Below are 25604 nucleotides of genomic sequence, written 5' to 3' on the forward strand. Positions count from 1 at the left end.
GGAGGGTCAGAGAGAAGGAGACACAGAATCTGAAACAGGCTCCAGGCTCTGAGCTGTCAGCACAGAGCCTGATGCGGGGCTCGAAATCACGGACTGTGAGATCATGACCTGAGCCGAAGTCGGCCGCTTAACCGACTGAGCCACCCAGGCACCCCGAAAAAGAGGCCTTTTAAAAGAGAATTAGCACATTATATGTTTAAGGTCACAGTGGCGATAACTGAGCTGTGTTCCTTAATCTAAACTACTTAAATTTCTATACAACAGACCCAAGAAATGTGCAAGGAAAAGATCTGAAAGCAAAAGAACAGACTCAAAGACAGAGGAAGCTAACAAGGTTTGTCAGGGCACAGACCATTTAAGTGGGAAACACTAACACATTTCCATGAAAAATAACCTGCATAGTTTAACAGAGAAAACCCATCAGTAGGATTTTTCAATGAACTATAAAAATGACCAACAAGTTTCCTCTTCATAATCATCTCCTTGATGACTTTTGTGTGAGTATACATACTTCTCTTACATGCCACCATGACACATGTGAATTTTCATCAGTAGGGAATATCCTTGGATCACTATTTTACTGGAAATATGGATTTGCACCAATACACTAGCTCAATTTGTATTCATGAAACATTCGACACTTTTGCTAAGCAGATGGTCCAGGTGAGGAGCTTTTACCATAACCAAGAAATATATTAAAAATACCACTTTCAAAGGGACTGAACTTCTCTCCCTGGCCTCAGGATCCCTCCAAGGAGGAATGACTGTTGGAATAAGGAGGGCAAAGTCAGACTTTTGGCTTTGTGAGTCTGAAATCCTGAGTATGTCATTTAACCTTTTGATTCTAGATGAGAATCCTATGCTAGATGCTTCATGAGATTGTTGTGAAAATAATACATGTCAAAGAAATGTTTTGTAAACTGGTTATTTTTGGTATTTTTTTAAAAAAATTCTGCTTCTTTGAGGTTATCACAGCCATCCTCTATATCAAATCTGTTATATGTATGCATGCCTTTCAGGTAAGAGGAAAAGAAAGAACACGCACCAAAATGGATATGTTTGGCCATGTGGTCTTTACTCCTCCTGGAGAGTAACAATTTCTGAATCTATTTAAAAAATGTTGAAATTACAGCAATTAACAGAAAATTACACTGCTGTTTTTTTTAAATTCACAAAGGCACCAAGAAGCTATCTCTCATATTATTAGCAAAGGCCCACAGTCTGTCTCCATACTCAAACATTTCCAAATAATCCATGTCCTACCCAAGAAGAAAGCTAAATTCATGGTCTATCATAAATGGAACAAAATTCTTTATAGCACTCACATGAATATCTGAGAAAAAATCAGAATAAAAACACACAAAGTTGTGTATTATATGAAACCTATTTACTTAATTTTTTTTTTTCAACATTTTTTATTTATTTTTGGGACAGAGAGAGACAGAGCATGAACGGGGGAGGGGCAGAGAGAGAGGGAGACACAGAATCGGAAACAGGCTCCAGGCTCCGAGCCATCAGCCCAGAGCCTGACGCGGGGCTCGAACTCACGGACCGCGAGATCGTGACCTGGCTGAAGTCGGACGCTTAACCGACTGCGCCACCCAGGCGCCCCGAAACCTATTTACTGTTACAATATGTTAATTGCCAAAATTTTGAAATCTAAGCTTCCACAGTATCTCTACTTATTGTGTTACTTTGTTGAGTAATGCTCCTGTTCATCACTAAACATATCCTAAAGATTTTATTAAATAAGCAGAATAAGATGCATGGTGAATAGTCCAAGAGAAGCAGTTTCATAAAAAATCCTAATCATGAGGATTTAGCTATCAATTATCCATGTGTACTCCAATTTCACACTCAGAAGTTACTTTAGGGGAATGATTAATTATAAATAAAGGGACCTCAAGATACCAAAAAATTACCATACACCAGGAATCCCTGTCAACAAAGATAGCTTAACTCCTTAAGGAAAATAGCACAGGACAATCCATCCTGTTCTCTCTTTTACACACAAAACCCATACTATCTAAAGATGTAAAAATAAGATCATGACCAAATGAGACTGATCAATTTGTATATATTCACCACCAAAAACAATCAGCATAATCCCTTCATTCAATTAATTACTGGAAAATATTCAATCACCTATGTAACCTCAACAAAGCATGGTCAGCTAGCTTTGGCTCAATGACTAGGTCTACTTGATATTTATGGAATAAATTTTTCTGCTTTTTTTGAGATTGAGGATCAAATTATACCATTTTCAATGTTTTCTAATTATGTTGTTCCTCCTACCTCGTGATGATTCTTGGCCAGCCATTCCTTAATGGTGCTGAGGGCAACAATGGAAGCAGGCTCATTCGGGAATCCTAAGTGAAGAACAGAATAAAACAAATAAACAAAAAAAGATGAAGGCAATAGAGAATTCAATGATGGTATGACACTGAATTTTTCTCATTTAAGCAGTATGCAATTCAACCAATTACTACTGAGCAAGACAGGTCTCAGTAAGGTACCCATGGATATGAAGCCCATGATCACACATATGACGCATGAAAGGGGCTAGTGCTATGCCAGTCCAGCACTAACAAGAAAAAGGGTTTAACTGTCTTTTAAATTCTACAACAGTCAATTAAAAATATATCTATATTTGTTTAAGAGTTTTCAAAGACTTCTTTGAAGTCTCATAAGAGGTGCTCATATAAGGTTTATTACCCTCAATTTATAAACCAAGTAAATATGGCTAGAGAATACATGTACTTGACCCAGGGTCATGGGCCAGCAGGACTCTATCAATGAACTGGCACAAGACAGGACAAGCAACTTGCCAAATAGCCATACCACTGAAAGTTATTACCAGAATTCAAAGAAAGTTATTGTCAGAATTCAAAGGCCTTCTTTTTAGGGCCACTGGAAATTATGTTTGAGGGGCGCCTGGGTGGCTCAGTCGGTTAAGCGTCCAACTTCAACTCAGGTAATGATCTCACAGTTCGTGGGTTCAAGCCCCAAGTCAGGCTCAGTGCTGACAGCTCAGAGCCTGGAGTCTGCTTTGGATTCTGGGTCTCTCTCTTTCTCTCTCTGCCCCTCCCCCACTTGTGCTCTGTCTCTCTCTGTCTCTTAAAAATAAATAAATGCTAAAAAAAATTATGTTTGAGATTAAGACAGCATGAATTGACCTGGTTGTGCACTATGGATTTGATTTTAGAAAGATGGGAAGAAAGACACTTATGTCCTACTGAGCAGTAGCACACATAATCAGAATTTCTAAAACCCATCCAGAATATCTCTTTAGCTTATATAAATCAAACATATTTCTGAACTTGCAGAATCATCATACATTCTGCCAATAAAATATATGTGAAGGAATAACCTTACAAATTCTATATTTATGGGGAAAAAAGAAGAAAAGATGGGAGTGACTATTCCTTTGAAACTATTTTCTTTAAACTTACTATTGGCTTCCTAATCACCAAATCTCATATAGTCAATCACTCATTCAAATCAGTCTTCATCTTTTCCTGTATCAGATGTGCTTGACTAGTTTTCCATGTTTCAATACCTCTTCCCTCCTGGATTTAAAAAAAATTTTTTTTTTTACTGTTTTAAAGTATACAACACAGTGGATTTTTATAGTTCCACAAAGTTGTGCAGCTATCACCACCAACTCCAGAATGTTTTCATCATCCCCCCACAAGATTCTGTGCCCACTAATAGTCACTCCTCAATATCCCTCTACCCCAGCCCCTGGCAGCTATAAATCTACTTTTTGTCACTATAGATTTGAAGATTCTCCTCCTGGATTTTTCAGCACTGCCTTCTATGATTCCTCTCACCTATCTGAGCTCCTCTAGCTCCTTTTTCTAGGAGCATCCATTAAATGTATGCCATTCCCAACATCTAAAGTCAGCCTTCACCTTAGTCGGTATTCTGTGTTAGCCAGCTGCAGCATCATCCACTAACATGCCTTTTAATCAGGGGGCTCCTGTGACATTGTTTTGTGCAGATGCAGAAAGAGAGAGGTATTGCTGAAATGGGGAGATCTGGGATTTAAAAGACCAGTTTTATTGGAAGGCAAATACATATTCCAGTAGTTTATACTAACGGTATAAATCTCATTAGACTTTCAGAGAAAATGTATGAAAGAAGAGGAGCAAGAGAGAGATGTTTGTCCACATTTCCAAGAACAAATGTTGCTTTTCTGATTAGGTTTCTACCTACACACTTTGTAAGAGAGTGCATTAGGAAAGGGGACAAAATAAAGCAGGGCCAAGCTCCACTTGACCACTGTCATATGAGAGAGAGAACCACTGGCATAGGAAAAATGTGCACAACTTTTTATTTTTTTATTTTTTTTTAACATTTATTTATTTTTGAGACAGAGAGAGACAGAGCATGAACAGGGGAGGGGCAGAGAGAGAGGGAGACACAGAATCTGAAATGGGCTCCAGGCTCTGAGCTGTCAGCACAGGGCCAGACACAGGGCTCGAACTCACAAACCATGAGATCATGACCAGAGCTGAAGTCGGATGCTTAACCGACTGAGCCACCCAGGCACCCCATAACTTTTTAAACTTTGTAAATTCATCTATGACATTTGGGATTGTGAATTTGTTTTGAACTGTTTCATCTATTTACATTTTCCTTAAATGAAGGTTTCAAAATATAAAACCCTTAAAATAAAACCTGTTAGTTCGTTCATTAAGCAAATTATTATTGAACCAGAAAAGAGAAGATATATAGACATGTTTAATGAGCCCCTGTCCTCTAAAACCCAAAGTCAGAGGGAGGAAATAAATAAGAGGCATGCATGCGAATAAATCAGGGATGTGGGGACACAGACAAAGGGAGCTAAGCAAGAAAGAGGAGGCTTTCTAGGAAGTCATAGAATGTTTGGGGAAGAGAACAATAAAGCGGGGAGCTGAGGAGACACTGTCCTCAGAAGTATGTGTGAGCAAGTAGGAATTAATGGAAAAGGTAAGAGAAGTGATGAGAGGTAGAAAGAAAAGGACTCCCTGTGGACGGCAAGGAAAAAGCAAGAGGCTGGGATGGGCGTTTGTGGTTAGGGGTTAACTACAGGTGGCTTTTCTAGTTTACCTTACCCCCACCTCCCCTCTGAGTTTAACATCTAAATTTGTAATCACCTGGATACCTCCCCTTGATGCACTCCAGAACCAGAAGTGTAATGTGTATTCTTCCACAAAATGAACTTCTTCCAGTCTTTCTGGTTTCTGCTCATGGATATCTCTCTCCTAAACACTGCTTCAGTATTTAACTGTTTCCCCAGCTGGTAACTGAGTCCTCTGAAATATTTTATACCACTTCCTTTCCTTCTTTGCCATCTGATCTCATTCAAAGAACAATCAGTCCTCACTTTGATTACTGTAGTTGACTCATAATCGTGCTTCTTTGGTCATCCCCCCGCTTCTCCATTCTGTTGAGCACACCACTTCTAAGTGATTCTTCCTAAAGTATAGTTACCACAACATTACACAAAACAATGGTGACCTTGGGGACTCTCCAGCAATTACAGAGTGAACTTTAGCTCCTTAGCTGGGCATGATACACCACAAGGAGCCTTTCTAGACATGGTCTTAGTTTTTCCTATTTATTCTCCTCCCATGAAATTCTTCTCCAACTTTTTGATGTGTTTAAGAAGTACTTAAATCATAAGATTATAGGGCTATATAAAGCTAATAAATACTGTAATCATGCTCAGTTGCAATGGCCGTCAGCATTAACCTTTAGAAGACGTAAGTCCCCACAGAGAAATTATAAAAATTCTCATAGAACCATGGCAACTACAGTCAGTTCCCAATTATATGTGACCTTCTGGTCACTTTCCCACATTTATCAAAGCCTCTGGCACTGAGCTATTGTTTTCATCTGTATCTCAAGGCTTGCCATAACCGTGGGTGACTTCAGTGTCCAATAAGATGACCCACCTGGCCTGCCAGTTCCTTGACCTGGTCATTTTTGACAACCACCTCCACTCCACCGCCTCCCTAGATCACACCCTGCTCCTTGAAGCAACATTTTTATTCCCAAATTACTCATTTAAGGATGCTCTCTCAAAACTTGTTCTATCTTTAGTTTGTTCTGCTACCTTCCAAGAGATGTCCTTTATAAGCACTTGAAGCCCAAACTAGTGCTCATATTTCCTGCCTGAATGGTGTGACTCTTTCCTACCTCTCTAGGCTCTTCTCACACTGTATCGCTCATTGCTTCCTCAACTCCAGCTACACTGACCTTCTTTCTGTTCTTTAAATGTGGCATGTTTGCTTTTGCTCTCTGCCAGAAGGCCTTATTCATGCTGTATCTTCTTCCTGAAATGACATTTCTCCCTCGTTTCCTAGCTTATTTTAACTTTTATTTGTTCTTTTCCCAGTCATCACTTCTCCAGAGAAGGCTTCTCTGACGACTCCCTATTTGACACTTTCATAACATCATGGAGCTTTCCCTGGTGGTACTCATCTTAGCTTCAATTTTACCTTTATTTATGTACATATTTGATTAATAATCCTAGTGGAGTGAAAGCCCTAAGGAGGCAGACATCACATCCGTGTTTTGCTTATCACTGTATCTCTAAACCATTGCTGGCACCTACAAGATGATCAATAAATGTGTGTTGAATGAGTGAATGGACTGTGGACTTGTGATTCATTGTACTGACAGCAAGAAAGCCAGCACTGGGAGAACAAGGGTGTTTAGCTCTAGAGTCTCAGAGGGTGAAGGGTGCAATGATATATCCACATTATCCTATTTCATCCCTGAGGGGAAACTACTGAGAAGATTCATATGAGAAAACACAGTTCCTAATGGAATGATATCCTGTAATCAATTAAAAATGGAGGGAAATATCAAGACAAATGTCCCTGAAAATATGCCTTCTTTCAGTGGGCATATATCTATACAAGATGAAGTATGGTGTTCAGAGGAAACAGCAACAGCACAATTCTTTGTCCACTTAACTGCAAGACTCCAAGGGTTACAAGTAAGACCAATGAATAGACAGGATAGATTTTTGCTCAGGGATGGGCTCCCGACGACAGTAAGGCCTACCTCGGGAGGTCGCAATGTATTCTGGTCACCAGAGGGCATTTGTTCATAAAAGCAGGATGGCCACCCAGAGGGAAGGCTGCAGACAAGCTTTAGATGAATCATTGAATTAAATGACATAGAAAATCTCTTCCAAGTATGAGGGTCAATGAGGCTGAACAAGCCATTAATAATTTAGGGCCAGGCGTGCAGGGAATTATATATGTGTGTGCCCAGGTGTACATAGAATCTGTGCTTCTGTTGGCATTCCAAAGTTTAGTTCCTTATTCATTAGTATAGATTATTAAATTTAACTTCTGTTGTGAATGTTGAAGTTGATTTACAGAATGTGTAAGTGATTTTTTCTTTTTGTTTACTTTTATATTGAAACTACTTGCAAAATTTTTACATGCACGCAAATGTACATACATACATCATACACACATACCACCCTTACCCAAATCAAGATATAAAATATTTCTAGCTCTTCAGAAAACTGCCTCAGCCCAAGTCAATATCTACCCCATGAAGAAACTGCTATTCTCTCTTCTACTGTCACAGATTCGTTTGTCTGTTGTTACACTTCACATATATAGACATACAATGTGCACCCCTTTTGGTCCAAATTTTTCAACATTATGCCTGCCTGATTTATTCATGTTGTTACATATAGCAGAAGCTGCTTCTTCTTCTCTGCAGTGTTGTATTCCATTGTATGAATATGCCACAATTTATTTAGCCATTCTACTGTTGATGGACAAGTGGATTGTTTCCAGTTTTGAGCTATTAGGAATGAAGTTGCCATGAACATTATCATAAATGTCGTTTGGTGGACATGAGCACTGTTTCTGTTGAGTATATACCTGGGAGCTGGGGCTACCAGTTCATCGCTTAAGCAGACATTTAACTCTGGTAGATTCTGCCAGTTTTCCAAAGCAGTTTTACCCATTTACACTCCTACCAGAATTAAACCAACACAATATTTACAAATTTTGAACAAGAGAGGTAAAAATTGAAACAGAAAATTCAATTTATGATAGTTTTTATCCATGGTACAGCAAATAACTCATTAGACAGATATTTTCCTTTTACTCAGTTATTAAGCAGATATTTCTCTTTTAATCAAATTGCAGAAAGATATAGCAATGAAGATTCACTGAAGGTCCTGCCCAGCCATTGGACTATTTGTTTGATGGAATTGTTAAAAATCTGGAATGTTTTCAACACAATTCGAATGAATCTGGTTTTGACCTTGTCATAGACGAAGTTCCTCTCTAGGTTTCATTCTTTTATTCTTTTGCTGTTGTTGATAATTCTCCAATATCTTCAACTTTGTCGATTGCTCTGACACAAAGACTAAATTTGTTTCCCTGACATAAAAAAAAATACCACTTTCTACAAATTGGTGTTTGTGGTGTCAGAGCAGAGGTAGGTGGGGTGTTGGGTGAAGCAAGTGAAGGGGATTAAGAGTGCACATCTCGATAAGCGCTGAGTAACGTGTAGAATTTTTGATCATTATATTATACACCTGAAGCTAATATAACACTGTGTCAGTTATACTTGAATTAAAGAATAATAAAAATACATAAAATAAAACACATTCTACTGAAAATCTAGCATATTCTACTGAAATAAAAGTAGACATAATTTGCTTTGCCTATAAAACTACCCTTTTTGCAGGCAGAAGCAATGGATCAGCTTTTGTTTTAAACCTAAAATGACAGTCTGCTTGCAGCTCTGGATCACCCGACCATCGAGGGCATATGGTAATGCCTTAAGTCAGTTATTTCAAAGAAGTTCTTATTGCAAAAAAAATATCAAATTGAACATAATTCCAGGTATGATTAACCCATGCGTCCAAATGTCAACCCCCCTCTACCATGTACAGTCTAGCCAGGGCCTCGCTTTCTTGCATTGCCCCTGATATCCCTGTCAAGCCCAGCCATAAGGAGTCACCTCTGCCTTAACTGTGGATGCCTTTCTAGCAGTTGTAAGAATAAGGCAACCTAGATATCAATGCCCAGGCAAAGCTCACAAGCATAAAAACCATGCACAAGTTCTTCTGGAACTTGGTTTTCGCCTCAAAGGGTGTTTAGTCGATAATCTCATCTCACCAAGAAGGGTACTTAGTCCAAAGCTGTGATGAAACACTGGTTGCCATACTAACCATCCCTCAGTGGCTAGAAGCACAAGATTAGTACTGAATTGCGATAAAGTTAGAAGCAAGAGTTAAAAAAAAATCAAAATCAAAAACAAAACCTCTCTGGAACTCTGCATGTGAAATTCACATTCAATTTTGAGTTCTCCCTCCCTATCAAATCTTTAAAGCATGTTGGTACTTTTTTTTCTATTTACACACAAACTCAAGCAAAATACTATGCAGGTCTTAAACATGGGGTGTTCAGCATTGATGCAAATCTCAGACTGTCCCAAATGACAGGGATGTATCACTGGGTTTATTGAAATGTTAACATCAGTTGAACTGAGATTGTCAATGTTGATTATCAATGCAAAATTACACTTTGCTTCAATTTTGAGACAGTATAACCACAACATTTTCCATCTTAGCACAAAAATTCTGGTGTGGAGACCACAGGGACATGAAATAGTATACTTTACAAGCTCAAGTAAAAGGACATGAAGCGTGAGATGAGTTGTCTTTCTCAGAACATTCCTCATGACTATTTCTTGAATGAACACACACACATACACACACACACACATCTGCCTTTGGTCAGGAGGAGAGGTAGGGGGATACAGATGGAGGGTGCACCAAGGTGCGGGGCTGTGGGGGTATAAGAGTATGGGGTATATGGGTGAGTAAGGGAAAGTATAGGGAAATGAATTTATTTTTTAATCTCAAAACAGTTTTTGTCAACCCCTTCCCCCTAGGCCTCCTTCCAAGACATAAAAGCAATTCTGATAGCACGATGAAATCAAATTACTTGAAAGAAATGAGCTGAAGGAGGCTCACCGTTAAGCAATCGCTAGAGCAGCCACTCAGACAATTCTGGCTGAAGGCTGAGTTTCACAAAAGATAAAACAGGTGAAGTAATAAGAGTGACACTGGCCTCAGTGACTGCAGTGAGCACAGCAGCAGAATGCTAAAGAGGGTGTCACTGGCTTTCCTCAGGAGAGCAAAGGGCACCACAGTAGGCAAGAGCGAGACATCCCCAGCCTGTCGGTAAGATGGTGGAGTCTCAGCTGGTGTTGAAAAGGCAGGTTTTTGGAAAATATGCACATATATACATCATATGGCATCTTAACAAGTTCAATAGACATAGCAGATGCTGACAACACCCTATATACATCCCCTTGGCATATGCCATCCTTGCACACTGGCTTGATTTACACCCACTAGCACCAGCAGGCTTTTAACTGAGGGTGTCCATAGTGACACCATAGGTGGGGCAGGTCCAAAGTGTCAGGGAATCAAGACCACCAGCAACATTTCTCAACCCATGATTAATGAGAGATTGTGGATAAATATCCCAGCTCACTCACCCCTCAGGCAAGACAACACTGAGGTGCATGCTTCATACAGTTTCCTCGAGTTGCCTGGTGGGATTACCCACCTGTTGTTCACAGTGGCAAATTGCATTCTTATTGGCTTCTTTCCCTGAAATCATCTCCCCAGTTAACTACTTGAACTCAAACCCTTGCCTCTGAGCCTGATTTGGGGGGAAGCCAAACCACGACTGCAATCAACATGCATTCATGAACTTGAGAAAATGAGGGGTCATGTTTTATCTGATGGCACCCATTCTTCAGACTTTTCTACTTGTAAGGTCTGGCGTGTGCATGGTAGATAAATGTTTTATAAATTACTTAATGAAATGGAGGAAATAAGTTCGAAGTTGTCAGCATGGAAGCACAATAGTATTTTACTTTGGGGAGGGGGGAGGGTAGAGGTCATATAGGTTAGGCTCACACTGGCATGGAAGCCTGGCCCCACTGGACAGAAATCTTGAAACCACAGTAAACTGTTGTTGCTGCTGCTGCTGCTGTTAACATTTATTGAAGAGTTATTATGTACATGTCACTCTACCTAGCATTTATATGTATTATATTAATTAATCTCCACAACAACCCAATGAAAAGAACAAGGGAGAATAATTGAAGATGAGCTGGTCTATAAATGAACAGTGACTTTAGTGTATTCAGGGAGGCAGTGACCAAAGATGATTAATTTGGTTTTATATTAAAAACTACCAAGAGGTGTGCAAAATGCAGTCTAAGTGTTATGCAAGCATTGGTAGACTCAGTATCAATCACTAATGTGGTTTAAACCAGCATATGCTTGAAGAGGAAGCAAAGATACTGCATGTGGCCATGGGTGGCAAGGGTGGGAGCCTAGGCTGTCCTTAAGAGCCCTGTCACCTCTGGCTTCCACATAAAATTGCCTGAACCTTCAAAACTCCCTTCAAGATGTGTATAGTCTTTCCCACTTTATAGAATGAAAGTGACTCTTAGAGAACCCAAGCAAGGGGCAGGGCCAATACCCAAGCCTGGGTCTGCCTGATTCCACCCATACCCTAGCCGAGTGCCTGCTATTGTTCATCCTCCCACATCCATAGAATGAATGGAATTTACCATGACCCCTCTCCTTCAGAGATTCACCTCCTGAGGCAACAGTTTCAAACTCCAAGAGAAGGAAATGAAATTGGAGGCACATAGGATGAGAAAGCTTGTTTCAGTGTGCCAAGCACGGGGCCTCCTGTCTGGTCACACCCAATAGACCTGGGGTCACTGATGTTTTGCTCTCTTTCTCGGGTGGCAGCCAGTCTACCATTTAATGTCTGCATTTCAGAGTATGGATGGGGCCCAAGGAATGCCCTTGGGATTGTAGAAAAGCTGGTGGATGGGATGGTACAATTACTCCTCAACATATAGGTACCATCATTCTGGACACAATTGGAACCTAGAAATCTGAAGCTCACTGGCTCACAACAGAACTTCTGTGTATCACACCTCTCTCTGTGGTCCTGCCTTACCCATTATTTTGTTCAGCTTAGCACTGATTTTCCAAGCAAGACCTCTAGGATTGTCATATATACAAGGGAGAAGGAAAATTCTGTACTTCTTATCATTAAAGAAGTATCTTTCCACACCCATTCTTTCATTTCACTTGACATTATGTGTTCCATAGCAAGTGACACTCCATAAATTCTACTATATTCAGCCTCAGACTTGAGTTACTTTTGCTTTCACCTACTTAAAACATTGTGCAACATGAAGTTTTCCTTTCAAGTTGTCTTTCCTTTGCTCTGCAAAGCGGGTATGAATGAGCCACACTTTTATGGGACACAAGGTTACAATCTATGCAAGCTTCATCAGTTTCTAAAACTTATGAGCTCCAGCTTCTATTTCTGAGGATATTTTTTAAATCATCTTTTGCCTAAGGAATTATAATAATGACTTAAGAAATGGCTCGTGAAACAAATGCTATTCTATGCAAGCTGTTCCTACTAACTTTGAATAAGTCTCTTGAGAAAGGAGATGAAAGATCTCATAGAATCACCTGGAACAGAAGATTTCTAATATTCTCTTTTAAAAGAACATTTTTCCTACAGGGGCAATCAAGGGAGTTCACCAAGGGTATCACATTTGAGTAGGAAAGATTTATATTGGGATCTACTGAAAAGACAAAAATGAAGTTTCTACTTTTGAACTGGTGGCACCCTGTGGTGCATGCACCTTGTAGCCAATGATCTTTCTAAACATAAAGCACACCATGTCATAGCCATGCTAAGAGATGCCAGTGACTTGCTCCACACTTGTGACCAAAGTCCAAACTCCTCATTTTGGCTTTCCAGAGCAGTTGTGTGGCCCCCCTCATACTCTGAAATGCTTGGTTACCATGAGTAACTCCACTGGAATATAAACTCTATGAGGCAGAGCCCTTATCTGTCTTATTCACCTTTTCACCCTCAGTGCTCAGAGCAAAGTATGTGCTCAATAAGGTGTGAAGCTTCCTAGCATCCTGAAATGATTTTATGCCACCTAAAGCCTAGGAAAATCATCTCTCTCACCAGAGGGAAGGAAACAAACTAATTCTGTGCGGCTCTCTTGTGCCTGCTGGGCAAGAACTTCCACAACACATGTGACCTTGGCACAACCTAAAGGCATGGACTTAGGAGAATGAGAAATAGGTCCCTTGGCTTTAGGTCCAAAAAATACCTCTTGGGCTTCTGTGACCTTCAAGCTGGGTCAGAGAACAGGAGCTCCTTCAGAGACACACCATTATAGAGGGTCTCTTAGCTTCAAGTGTCACTGACTTAGAGGCATGAAACCACATATGTCCTAAAAAGCTTTTATGTTCCCACCTGCACAGCCAGGTTGCAAGGTTCTCCTGAAGGAGATGCGCTGAATATTTTCATCACAGCTTCCAGCAGCATTAACCATGACACCATAACATGGAAGAAGAGGAGTGAGTCCCCAAAGCCCCTGCTTATTGGCTTTTACTCCCCAGTAACTAGCCAAGTTCCCTTGAAGGCCTAAGTTTGCAAACTGCCCTCATAATCCCAGGAATTTCTCTGAAGTTTCTCACTGATCAACTCTTGTGCAATAAACACTGAGCATGGAGAGCCTCTCCTCTTCACATATGAATGTTAAGACAGACCTTGGCTGCTACACTCTTATGTCCTGAGGTCCATCTGAACCAGTCTCCAGATTTCAGCATGTGAAGTTTTCTTAGCTAGAGCTGGTGCAATTGGTGAGAACTCCACTCTATGGTTTGATAAAATTTACAAATGGCAGCCACTCTTTTGCTGAGAAACACAGAGATTAATGCAATCTTAGCAACTCAGACTGTGATTAAAAATAACACATTATTTGATATAATTATATAATTTCTATGATCAAAAATATGTCTTTTGATATACTGAAAGCCCACTGGAGTACATCATCCTGAAAATCATTTTCAAGGACACTCTGAAAGATCACAAGTGAGAAATTCTGAAAATTTCTCTGTTGTGATGGAGAACACAGTTTGATGTGGGCAGTAATGTCACCATTAGACTACTGTGTCTCTTTTTGATGGTTTGGATTCTAAATGTGCTGGATTGGATAAGCATATTGAATTCCTCACTCCTCTTTGCCACACCCTCTGGCACCCTTATTTTTCAAAACTATCCTGTAAGTGGAGTATATTTCCCTGTGTCACTGATGTTGAGTCTGGCTATGTGACTTGCTTTGGTCAATGGGATGGGAGCAAATGCGAGACTTTAAGAGCATTCACCGGCATAAAAATGGAATGTTCCAGGTAGCCACTGCCCTTTCAGAATGGCACCTGAAGTGAGGTAGGTGAAACAGACTGACCACTACCAAAAGGCTGGGATCCAGGTCAGTCAGGTCCAGCCCAGCCTCAACCAGTTAAACCCAGTCAATCTGCAGAACTGTGAACAAGAGAATAAATGCTATTTGCTGTTAGCCTTTGCTCTTTCGAGGTCATTTGTAATGCAGAAAAATCTGACTGATACATTGAGCAAAGACTGATATGCTTTTTTTTTTTTTTTTTTAATTTTTTTTTCAACGTTTTTTATTTATTTTTGGGACAGAGAGAGACAGAGCATGAACGGGGGAGGGGCAGAGAGAGAGGGAGACACAGAATCGGAAACAGGCTCCAGGCTCCGAGCCATCAGCCCAGAGCCTGACGCGGGGCTCGAACTCACGGACCGCGAGATCGTGACCTGGCTGAAGTCGGACGCTTAACCGACTGCGCCACCCAGGCGCCCCCCCTGATATGCTTTTTGAAATCCCACTGAGGATGTACGGCACTCAGGAGTGGTTTTTCTTCTTATCTAGGTCTTGGCCAGTTTTGGAAGATGGTTTCACTTGTTGACTGTCCAGAGTAAAAATATTATATATGTAATAAATTGTGCATATTACTGCAAAGAATTCAGAGGCATGGGAATTGTTTCCAGAGAAACCCTGGAATAAGGAAAAGAGAAAAGGTTTTGCAGTCAAACCTACTAGACATTGCATCCTGCCGTGAAAACGGCAATCTGTGTGAGTATAGCCTGTTCCTTTTTATTTTTTTTTTAAGATTTTATTCTTAAGTAATGTCTACATCCAATGTGTGGCTCGAACTCACAACACTGAGATCAAGGGTCACATGCTCCACTGACCGAGCCAGGCAGGTGTTTCTACAAAGCATGTTTCTATTCTTTGCCCACCCAGTAATATGGGGATAAGGCTACCCTCTTGCTGTGAAGATGAAATAGAATAAGTCACATACCCTTTGTTCCTCACAGGGCTTATTTAGGTCCCTCTCTCTGCATTTACCTTATTTACTTAAAGGTGTGAGAAAACCAAAAGATGTAAGGAAGCCTAAAGGTACATGAAGGCCATTCCTCACCTGAGGCCTGGAAACCCAGCTAGGAGCACCAAACTCTTCAGTATGTCCTAGAGTCAGAACCTCAAGTGAAGGTATGATCAATTGTTTCTCCTGAGAGCCTTGAAATAGATTTGCATTACCTATTTTCCCCCAGAATCCCCTCCTAATACTAGAAAATATAATTTTTTGGTAAGAGAAACAAGTAGTAGAAGGGGAGGTATTCACAAAGTGACCTCATTTATAGCTAAACCTCTGAATTGTACCGTACTTACTATGGTCAAGTATCGGCATCCAAAAGATGCTTGCTAGTTAGACTCCCAATCACTCCACTGTGGATTTCACAACATCCCAGTGATATGATGAATATGCTTCTGTAACAAATCTAAAATGAATTTGGAGTGGCCTGAGCAATGGCCTCTGATTCATCACAGATATGACCTTTTCTTGTTCTATCTGGAACATTCCCTTCACTGGCTTTTAGATTTCTAAGGTTTACCCAAACATAAGACACCACTCCTGAAATTGCCCAGAAAAATGTAATTGGAAGTGACGTATGTACTATTTCTCTCAAACAGAAGCCAAGCTCGTTCCTCTTAACCACAGTGAGGTATTTGGGGGAATAGTAAGCATTTGAGGAATGATAGGAGAATGGAAGAGACCAAATAAACCACAGAATTTTAAAGCAGGAAAACTGCATTTTAAAATGCAAATTTCCCACAATGCTCATCATTTGTCAGTCTTAATAATGAATGACAGTATTTCACCAACCATGAGCTCCAGACCAAGTTTGTGGTAGCATAATGAAATCCTAGAAGGGCATATTTCTCATCAAAAATCAATTTGTTCTCTGGCTTGAGCTGTAGTAAGCAGACACAAGATAGCATGAAGTTGTAATGTGCCATAAAAACCTGCCAGGACCAGAAAAGAAGTTTAGGGTGTGCTTTTAGTGTGAATAAATATCCATTTAAACATAAATGTTAAAGATTTATTTTGACGGATCCCTTTAGGAAGTTGGAACTTTTGTGTACACTCAAAGGTATTCCTGAGAGAAAAATAAAGCAGATGTTTGCACAGTATTTTATGTATGTGACACCTGACATTATTTTTCTTCTTAAAAAGTAGAATGGCGTTCTGGCACACAAGAGGCTTGGAAGTTGTCACTCCCTCCTAACAAGTGATAGGCTGAAGAAACTGAAAAAAAAAAAATCAACAACTTTTCTTAGATCTTTCAGAGAAGTGAGGTCCCAGGGCAAATCACTGTCCCTTCAAACTGTAGAAACAGGCAGGTGAATACAAAGAACCACAATTTCACGGAGCAACAGCTCTTTGAGCAGAAACGTCCACAGGAGCCAGTACAAGGGGAGGGAAACCTAAACTGTAGTTAAGGAACTGTTGGAGCTTGGGGTACACATGTCTTAGAGTTAAAAACTCCAGAGGTGGGGCGCCTGGGTGGCTCAGTCGGTTGAGCGTCCGACTTCGGCTCAGGTCACGATCTCGCGGTCTGTGAGTTTGAGCCCCGCGTTGGGCTCTGGGCTGATGGCTCAGAGCCTGGAGCCTGTTTCAGATTCTGTGTCTCTCTCTCTCTCTCTCTCTGACCCTCCCCCGTTCATGCTCTGTCTCTCTCTGTCTCAAAAATAAGTAAACGTTAAAAAAAAAAAAATTAAAAAAAAAAAAACTCCAGAGGTGCCTAGCCTTAGGGTGCCCACCCCACTTTTGTAAGTTTTATCTCCAGGAGCTCGACCAGGTTTTCTCACAGTGAATATAAAGAAAACCCTCCCTCATGCCAGCTGCAGGGGGACAGGGAAAGGGACTACGGCAATATCTTGGTTTGAGAACATAAATTGTTCTGGAAACATGCTTGTAATCCAAAACACTTGCATATCAAAGCGAATTTCAAGAACCATTGTCTCGGTTGTGGTCATGTGACGTGCTGCATCATGTACTACTCATATTGCAAGATAATGCTCACTTTTCAAGTTAAAATTTTTTAGAAATGTTTGCTCATCTTGCAGAATGCTCGCGGAACAACTTACTTGCAATCCAAGGTTTTACTGTATTTTGAAATAGGCCACACTGTTCTCAACAAGACTTGCCTTCAGGAGAAACTATGAGGCAGTTTCTCATAGTTTACCATGAGAAACTAGTTTTCATGGTAGTTTCATGAAACTACCTGGGGGAACTACCTAGGGGGAAGGGGAACTAAACTACCCGGGGGAAGGGGAATATTCTAGTCCAGCCAGCTCTAGCCATCCATCCACATGGGGGAAGGAAGTAGTTTCATTCATGGTATTTTCATAGTTTACCAGAGACTAAACTACCTGGGGGAAGGGGAATATTCTAGTCCAGCCAGCTCTAGCCATCCATCCACATGGGGGAAGCAAAACACCCAACTGTAGTCCATGCTAGTCATCCAATCTCACTTGAAGAGGAAAAGAGGGAAAATAAGAAGCACTTGTGACATTCTCGGTTCAGAGGCACGGGCTCATTAATGACGGAGACCTGAGCAGAGGACTAGAGCATGTTTCCCCTCCCCCACACCTCACCACCACATTACTAAAGGCCTATTTACTGTAGTTCCATTTGCCAAATACACCATGTTCAGCTATCAAGAAAAAAAAATCAAAGCATACTAAAAAGCAAAACTCATAGTTTGAAGAGACTGCCTAAGCATCAGAACCAGATTCAGATAAGGCAAGGATGTTGGAATGATTCATATGCTAAGTATTCTAATGGGTAAAGCACATAGCATACAAAAACAGATGGGCAACACAGGGAGAAGGACAGAAATTCTAGGAAAGAATAAGAAAGAAGCGCTGGAGATCAAAATCATTATAACAGAAATGAAGGATGCCTTTGATGGGCTCATTAGCAGACTAGACATAGCTGAAGAAAGCACCTGTGAGCTTGAGGATATAGAAAGTTTGGAAGTCAATAGAAACTTCCAAAATGGAACAAAAAAAGAGAGAACAGAATATCTAAGAACTGTGCAACAACTACATATGAATAATGGGAATATCAAAAGATGGTATGTGGGACTCTCTATACCTTCCAGTCACTTTTGTTGTGAATCTAAAATTGTTCTAAGAAAGTCAATAAAATAAGATAAAATAAAATGAAGTAAAATAAAATAAAACAAAATAAAATAGCTCCCAGATTTGACGGATGAGCATTTCCAGCTACTATTTCTGGCATATATTTTTTAAAGTTCCTTTTTTTTTTTTTTTTTTTTTTTAATTTTTTTTTTTCAACGTTTTTTATTTATTTTTGGGACAGAGAGAGACAGAGCATGAACAGGGGAGGGGCAGAGAGAGAGGGAGACACAGAATCGGAAACAGGCTCCAGGCTCCGAACCATCAGCCCAGAGCCTGACGCGGGGCTCGAACTCACGGACCGCGAGATCGTGACCTGGCTGAAGTCGGACGCTTAACCGACTGCGCCACCCAGGCGCCCCTAAAGTTCCTTTTTTTATTTTGAGAGAGAGAGAGAGAGAGAGAGAGACAGAGGGAGAGAGTGCGAGCACACACAAGCAGGACAAGGGCAGAGAGAGAGGAAGAGAGAGAGAATCCTAAGCAGGCTCCACACTGTCAGCACAGAGCCCAATGCGGGGCTGGAACTCATGAACTGTGAGATCATGACCTGAGCTAAAACCAAGAGTTGGGCACTTAACCAACTGAACCACCCAGGAGCCGCTTCTGGCATATTTTCTAAATAACAGCTCACCCACCAATGGCTTCAGTGTTTTTTTGGCATTCTAAATTCAAAAGCTCAGTTTAAGAAATGATATTGAGGCAACTGCTGTGTGACAGCAAACATGTAAAATTTCCACTCAAGCACAGAGGCTCCATGATTACTAAGGAATGCTCTATCAGAGACAAAACTTTTTTGTGTGTAATAATGTCAATAGTGACTTTAATAACATATTAAAATTACCAAGCACGTTTCATGTACATTAGGAATTTCCTTTATTACTGCCCATTGCACTTCCTGTCACAATTATACACAGACACATTTCTTGTGTTATTACATACAATAATAAATATTGAATTTTCATAAAAAATGTAGAATGGACTACTGATACACACAACACAGGTGAATCCCCAAAACACTACTTTGTATTTTTAATTGTTTTTAATGTTTATTTAGTTTTGAGAGAGAGGGAGAGCGGGTGGGGGAGGGGCAGAGAGAGAAGGAGACACAGAATCTGAAGCAGGCTCCACCTGTCAGCTATCAGCACACAGCCTCATGCAAGGCTTGAACTCACAAACTGGAAGATCATGACCTGAACCCCAGTCACATGCTTAATCGACTGAGCCACCCAAGCACCCCCCAAAATGGAATTTTGTATGAAGGAAGTCAGACATAAATGTGTACATACTGTCAAGATTCCATTGATACGAAGTTCAAGAACTAGCAAAAATAAGCTGTTAGAAATCTGAATGAGAGTTGTTAAAGGGGGCTGAGATTGACTGAAATGGGTCATGATGGAACTTTCTAGGGTGATAGAAATATTCTACAACTTGACTGGGGAGTTGATTACACACAGGTATTCCCATTTGTTCATATCTTCCCCCCTGACTTAGGAGAAGCTGTTACAGAATTCAAAATGGTCCCATTGCTCAAGATGGGGCACAGGTGTCCATGCTGACTGTCTTTATTAATGCCTAGTGCTCATCTGAGGCACACGGACAAATGAAGTTTGAGAAGGGGACTCCTACTGTTCTGATCTGTTTGCAGCAAATCTGAAGATGATAACTGCCTTCAAAATGCTTAACATATTTGTCATACACAAAGAGAGAGTGAAAGAAAAAGAAAGATTAAGAGAGAAAAATTTCCCTTGGCAGATGGGAATATGGGGAGCAAGTTGAGAAGAATCAGTGGGGCAAGTCATGGTGGTGATGAAAGAGGGGTGTCCGTCAATATTGCAGAGTCTGCCTAAGGAGATGGGCAGGTAGAGACAGCAGGTGAGTGACTTCTGCCCCAGGGGGGCCAAGTGAAGCCCAACATGTTCACAATGGACTCCTGTACAGGGTTAGAAACAGTAGATCAAGTGCCAGGACAAATGCTATCTTGACATGTTTCTTAAGCTTAATAATGGCCCTCTATGTTGAATTTTTTTTTAAACGTTTTATTTATTTTTGAGACAGGGAGAGACAGAGCATGAACAGGGGAGGGTCAGAGAGAGGGAGACACAGAATCCGAAACAGGCTCCAGGCTCTGAGCTGTCAGCACAGAGCCCGATGCGGGGCTCGAACTCACGGACCGCGAGATCGTGACCTGAGCCGAAGTCGGCCGCTTAACCGACTGAGCCACCCAGGTGCCCCAAATTTTGATTGTACCATGATGGTTAGTAGAAAACATGAAAACTCAAAGAACCTGCAGTTTCTCTTTAGAGGTAAGGAAATAATGAACTGCAGAGATGATGGCCTTCTCCTCATCTAGGTGAAGCAAGAGAGAAAGTGTGACATGGAATAGCCCATGGCAATTTTGATAGAAAAGGGAAGAGGATGGTGGAGTAATCCATATGGCCTGAGTTAAAGTAGAAAATGAGAGCATGAGCAGTCATATGCGGGCATGACAATTCATTCTTTGCTCACTTCCCTCCCCCCCAAAAAAAATAATGATTCCTAAGCTGTTCTATTCCTGTTGTAATGCCTCTCATTTTTAGACTGTATCATTGTGTAGAAAATTATTTTAAACATTTTCAGTCATCAAAAGAGCCATCACATAAAAAGACTTGGAGAGGAAGTCATTCAAGACGTAGCAATGGTTTCGTGGCCACCATAATGTCACTGATTTAATTTTCTTCTCCTCAAGGGCAGAAGTAGCCCCCTCTCTGAATTTATTTCTGTATAGTCACCTGTTTCCTTACTTCCTGTCAATTCCTCAGCACCCATGTAATTTGTTTATCCCAAATTAAACTGCATTCATTTGTATGCTTCCTAGTAAATAGTAGACTTTTAAAAGATGTTTATTTTCTCCAACTTGGGCTATACTGCAAGAACCTGAGATCAGGCTATCTCTGACTTTCTTTCTGGGACATAGTATTTATGAATGTGCCGCTTTCAGTTAACACTGAGGTTAAGCAGCACCATGCACAGCATTCATAGCTCAGATCCTCTCTTTATCTCTCAGTATGTATGTGTGCATATACAAATATATTAAAATATTATGTGTAAAATATAAGCATAATGCATACTTACCATGTTACTAAATATAAACACAATGTGACATTTACTTCATCTTAGGTTTTATTATCAAGACTGAAAGGACCTTGGACAGCTTCTGCCTTGTGTATAAGAAAGACATGAGTCATTCAGCCTCTTCCAGATCCAGAATACCAAGGTATTCAGATCCTAACCTAGTCTGCTACTATAGACACAGATACAGAATGGCATGGACACTTGAGCCCAAACTATAATATTATGTGAAAAGGCACCTTCTATTTTTGTTCTTTTCCAAATAAAGTTTTGAGTAGCACACTCGCCAAATGAGAACTATAATATTGCAATGTATCAACTTGAGCATTTTATTTTATTATGTTTGAATGCTTATTTATTACTTTGAGAGAGAGAGAGAAAGAGAGAGAGAGAGAGAGAGAGAGAGAGAGACACAGAATCCGAAGCAGGCTCCAGGCTCAGAGCTGTCAGCACAGAGCCCAACACAGGGCTCAAACTCACAAACTGTGAAATCGTGACCTGAGCCAAAGTCGGACCACCCAGGCACCCCAACCTAAGCATTTTATAATTAAATACTAAATATGTGTCTTCCTTACTTTCAAAGAATGCTATGGTCAAACAAAGTGTGACTGTCAGAGTTCTGACAGGAAACAGTTTCCTGAGATAGTTTAAATAAAGAGATTAAATGAAGGGACCACTTACAGTGAAATAGCAAGGTTCAAAGATAAGCAAGATAAACTGGGACTCCAAGACACCAACAGCCCAGGGAAGCAGTCAACACCCTAGAGGAAAGTAGTGGAAACAGTGTCACTATAGCCTAGTGAAAGAAAGGGCTTCCTAGTGAACTGGTCATCGAGAGGCATAGCTACTGCCAGAAACATAGTGCCAAAGTGGGGGGGGGGGGGGGGGTAAGGTGTAGGGGGAGTCAGGGGTGGGGATTTAGGGAAAGCAAAATAAGGAATTGAGATAAGAAATATCCGAATCAGGGGCTCCTGGGTGGCTCAGTCAGTTAAGAGTCCAACTTCAGCTCATGTCTTGATCTTGTGGTTTGTGAGTTTCAGCCCCGCATAGGGCTCTGTGCTGACAGTTAGGGGTCTGGAGTCTGCTTCGGATTCTTTGTCTCCCCCTCTCTCTGCCCTTCCCCTGCTCATGCTCTCTCTCAATAATAAATTAATGTTAAATTTTTTTTTTTTAAAGAAAGAAGAATTTTTTTTGAAAGAAAGAAGAAATCATTTCCTCCCACCTTTCCATTCTGCTAGTTAACCAATCCCTCCCTTTCCCTATCAACCAAACCCAAACAAAAGCTAGTCAGCAAGGAATCTCAGGCAAGTTTGCTTAGAGAAAAGAGAAGAGGGAGGAGGGGGCCAAATAGAGAACTGCCAAGAAACAAGGAAATTGTGCTATTGTAAATAAATGTGCTATTGTAAATCATAACCCTTATGAAAGTTAACCCATTGGGTTACCGCTTCTAAAGTGTTACTTACTTTAGACAAAGCTCCAAAGATTGGGGACCATATATAAATGGCACAAAAACCCAAGTTTTGTCAGGTAGGCAGGAGGAATTGGTGAAATGTGATTACAGTTATGAGCCACAGGCCCAGGAACTCAAGTGAACAGGTGGGAATTGGTGTATCCTAGATCATGCAAACATTTGCCCCATTTTAAGGGGGGCTTGTCTCTCAATTAAGCAGCAGGCTGGTTTCTAATAGCATTTGTCTGAAGTTTTTGTACTTCAACCTTACTTGTTTCACAAGCTTATCATTAACCAGCTTGTATTTACAATCCCTAAATATGCACTGGACAGAGATTTCCTTGAGGATTGTGGCAACCAGGACCTTTACATTATTAGCAAAATTCTGGATCCATCAGGGTTTAATCACGTTCTACTCTACCCTAAAATTTCCTTCAGACCCTGATGATTTTTTTACAAGATCAGTTAATTTTAATATCATATTTTGTTTGCTATAATTTTCAAATACGTTAGTTATAAAATGGTCTTTAAAACATATCTATCTGTATTTATTTGCATATGTCTTTATACATATAAAGAGCTTTTCTAGGACCTGAGGGCCATTTTAACAGCCAATGGGTGTCAATGAATTTAATCAAACACCATTCAAGGGCGTCAAACATTTGTCTGACATATTCAAATCAGGAAGAGAAGCTCTTGTGGAAAATCGAAACTTTATTCTAGGTTTCTCTTAAAGAAGAGGCACTCAGCCTTCATCTTAATATGTTCTGAAGGCTAATGCACCTGGCCGAGCTTACAATATTGTCAGAATATACAACACATCTGAAAACACTTGCTAACATCCATTGCTTTAAAAAATTAAATAAATACATACATACGTACATATATAAGTACACAAATACATACATAAATAAATAAAAACATGTCAGGGGTAAAAAGAGAATCCAGTACTTACCAAGTACCCACAAAAAGCTATGTCAAATTAGACACCTAGCAAAGAGAAGGCCACACCACTGTTTATCACATTGTCCTCTCCAAGCCCTTGTCAAGAGGAAACTGTCTCTCAGGTGTCAGGAAAGATTTGTGAAAGTTAATCTGATTTTCCTTTCAAGACTAGGGATCCCAGCATTTTCACGCAGGAAGTCTTTAGTACTTTCCCAATATGCTCAATTTTCTGCCAGCCACATGAAATGGCTGTTTGACATCAGCACTGCCTGAAATGCTCATCTCTTTTTGTATTGATTTATCTGCTAACCTTGACTAGAGAGTCTTAGATTGCAGATTGGTCATGCAGCAGGAGAGGGCCATTTTGCCTAGTGACAACTTGCATTTGTGATTGACAGCCACCTTGCACCCAAACTGCCTGGGATCTACAAAGTCTCTTGAATCTCTTTCCAAGAAAGAGCCATTTTTCCTTTTCTGCACAGGCTTAATTTGGGAATTAGAGAAAAATTTCTGTAAAACAGCCAACTTCCTTATTTACTGTGACATTCGCAAGCTGTCACACTCTGTCACCCAATCCGTCAGGAAGTGTTTTTCCTAGATATTAGGCATTATGCTAGGGCTTCTGGTGAATGAGAGAGAATTTCTAGCCTCAGAGAACTTGATAAAGGGGGAACAACAGACACACACACACACACACACACACACACGCATGCATACATTCACTTACTACCATGGAAGGTAATATCCATGCTCCACCCACCCTCCTTGGCCCATCCTACTTATCACTTGCATTTTTGGTGGACAGTCCTAGATATCCCAAGACTTCCTATTTCATGCATCTCTGTCTCTCTGACTCAGAGCTTTCTTTGGCTCCCAGAGAGGGCAGGAGGGTGTTTAGCTTGAACAAATCAGACACAATAGAAAGTTAATGACTCTAGGGACAATCCTAATGGTTTCTCAGAAGGCCCCTGTGTTAGTTTCCTACTGTTGCTGAAATAAATTGCCACAAACTTAGTGACTTAAAACAACACAAATTTATTATCTTACAGTTCTTGAGGTCAAAAGTACAAAATAAATTTCACTGAGCTAAAATCTAAGTGTTGGCAGGATTGTATTTCTTATGGAGGCTCTAGGCTGATTCCATTTACTTGCTTTCTCCAGCTTCCAAAGGCTGCTTCTATTTCTTGGCTACTGCCCCTCCTGGGTCATTCTTCATACGACTGTGGTATCTGATTCCATTGTCATATCTCCTTCCTTCCCTCTGCTTCTGTTGTCATATTGAATTCTTTCACTCTAACACTTTTGTTTGCTTTTTATAAGGACCCTTGTGATTATACCACCAGAGTAATCAGAAAATCTTTCTATCTTATCTGCAAAGTCCCTTTTGCCATATAAGGTAGTATATTTGTAGGTTCTTGGGATTAACATGAAGACCTCTTTTCAGGGCCATAATTCAGTTTACCACAGCCTCCGATAAAAATAAACCCCACTTGCCCACAGCAGAAAGCCATTCATTAATGTACCCTTTACTGGCTTTCCTCCCTTCGTGTCTCACTCTTTCATTCCTCAACCTGTGTTTGTGGTATTACTTCTCAAGTTTCTTTCATCCAAATCCTTCTTTCAAATTAAAAGACTTACT

General features: G+C 40.5%; 1 protein-coding gene across 1 annotated transcript in view; it reads right to left on the minus strand.

The window, feature by feature from the left end:
• Positions 1-25604, minus strand: part of MACROD2 (mono-ADP ribosylhydrolase 2) — a 2059774-nt gene that overhangs the window by 503472 nt on the left and 1530698 nt on the right. Inside the window, exon 8 of the mRNA XM_058684846.1 lies at positions 2296-2369. Within this exon, the coding sequence (XP_058540829.1) occupies positions 2296-2369 (74 nt within the window). The remainder of the gene's footprint in view (positions 1-2295; positions 2370-25604) is intronic.

The sequence above is a fragment of the Neofelis nebulosa genome, chromosome 9, assembly GCF_028018385.1.
Source record: "Neofelis nebulosa isolate mNeoNeb1 chromosome 9, mNeoNeb1.pri, whole genome shotgun sequence".
Classification (NCBI taxonomy): Eukaryota; Metazoa; Chordata; class Mammalia; order Carnivora; family Felidae; genus Neofelis; species Neofelis nebulosa.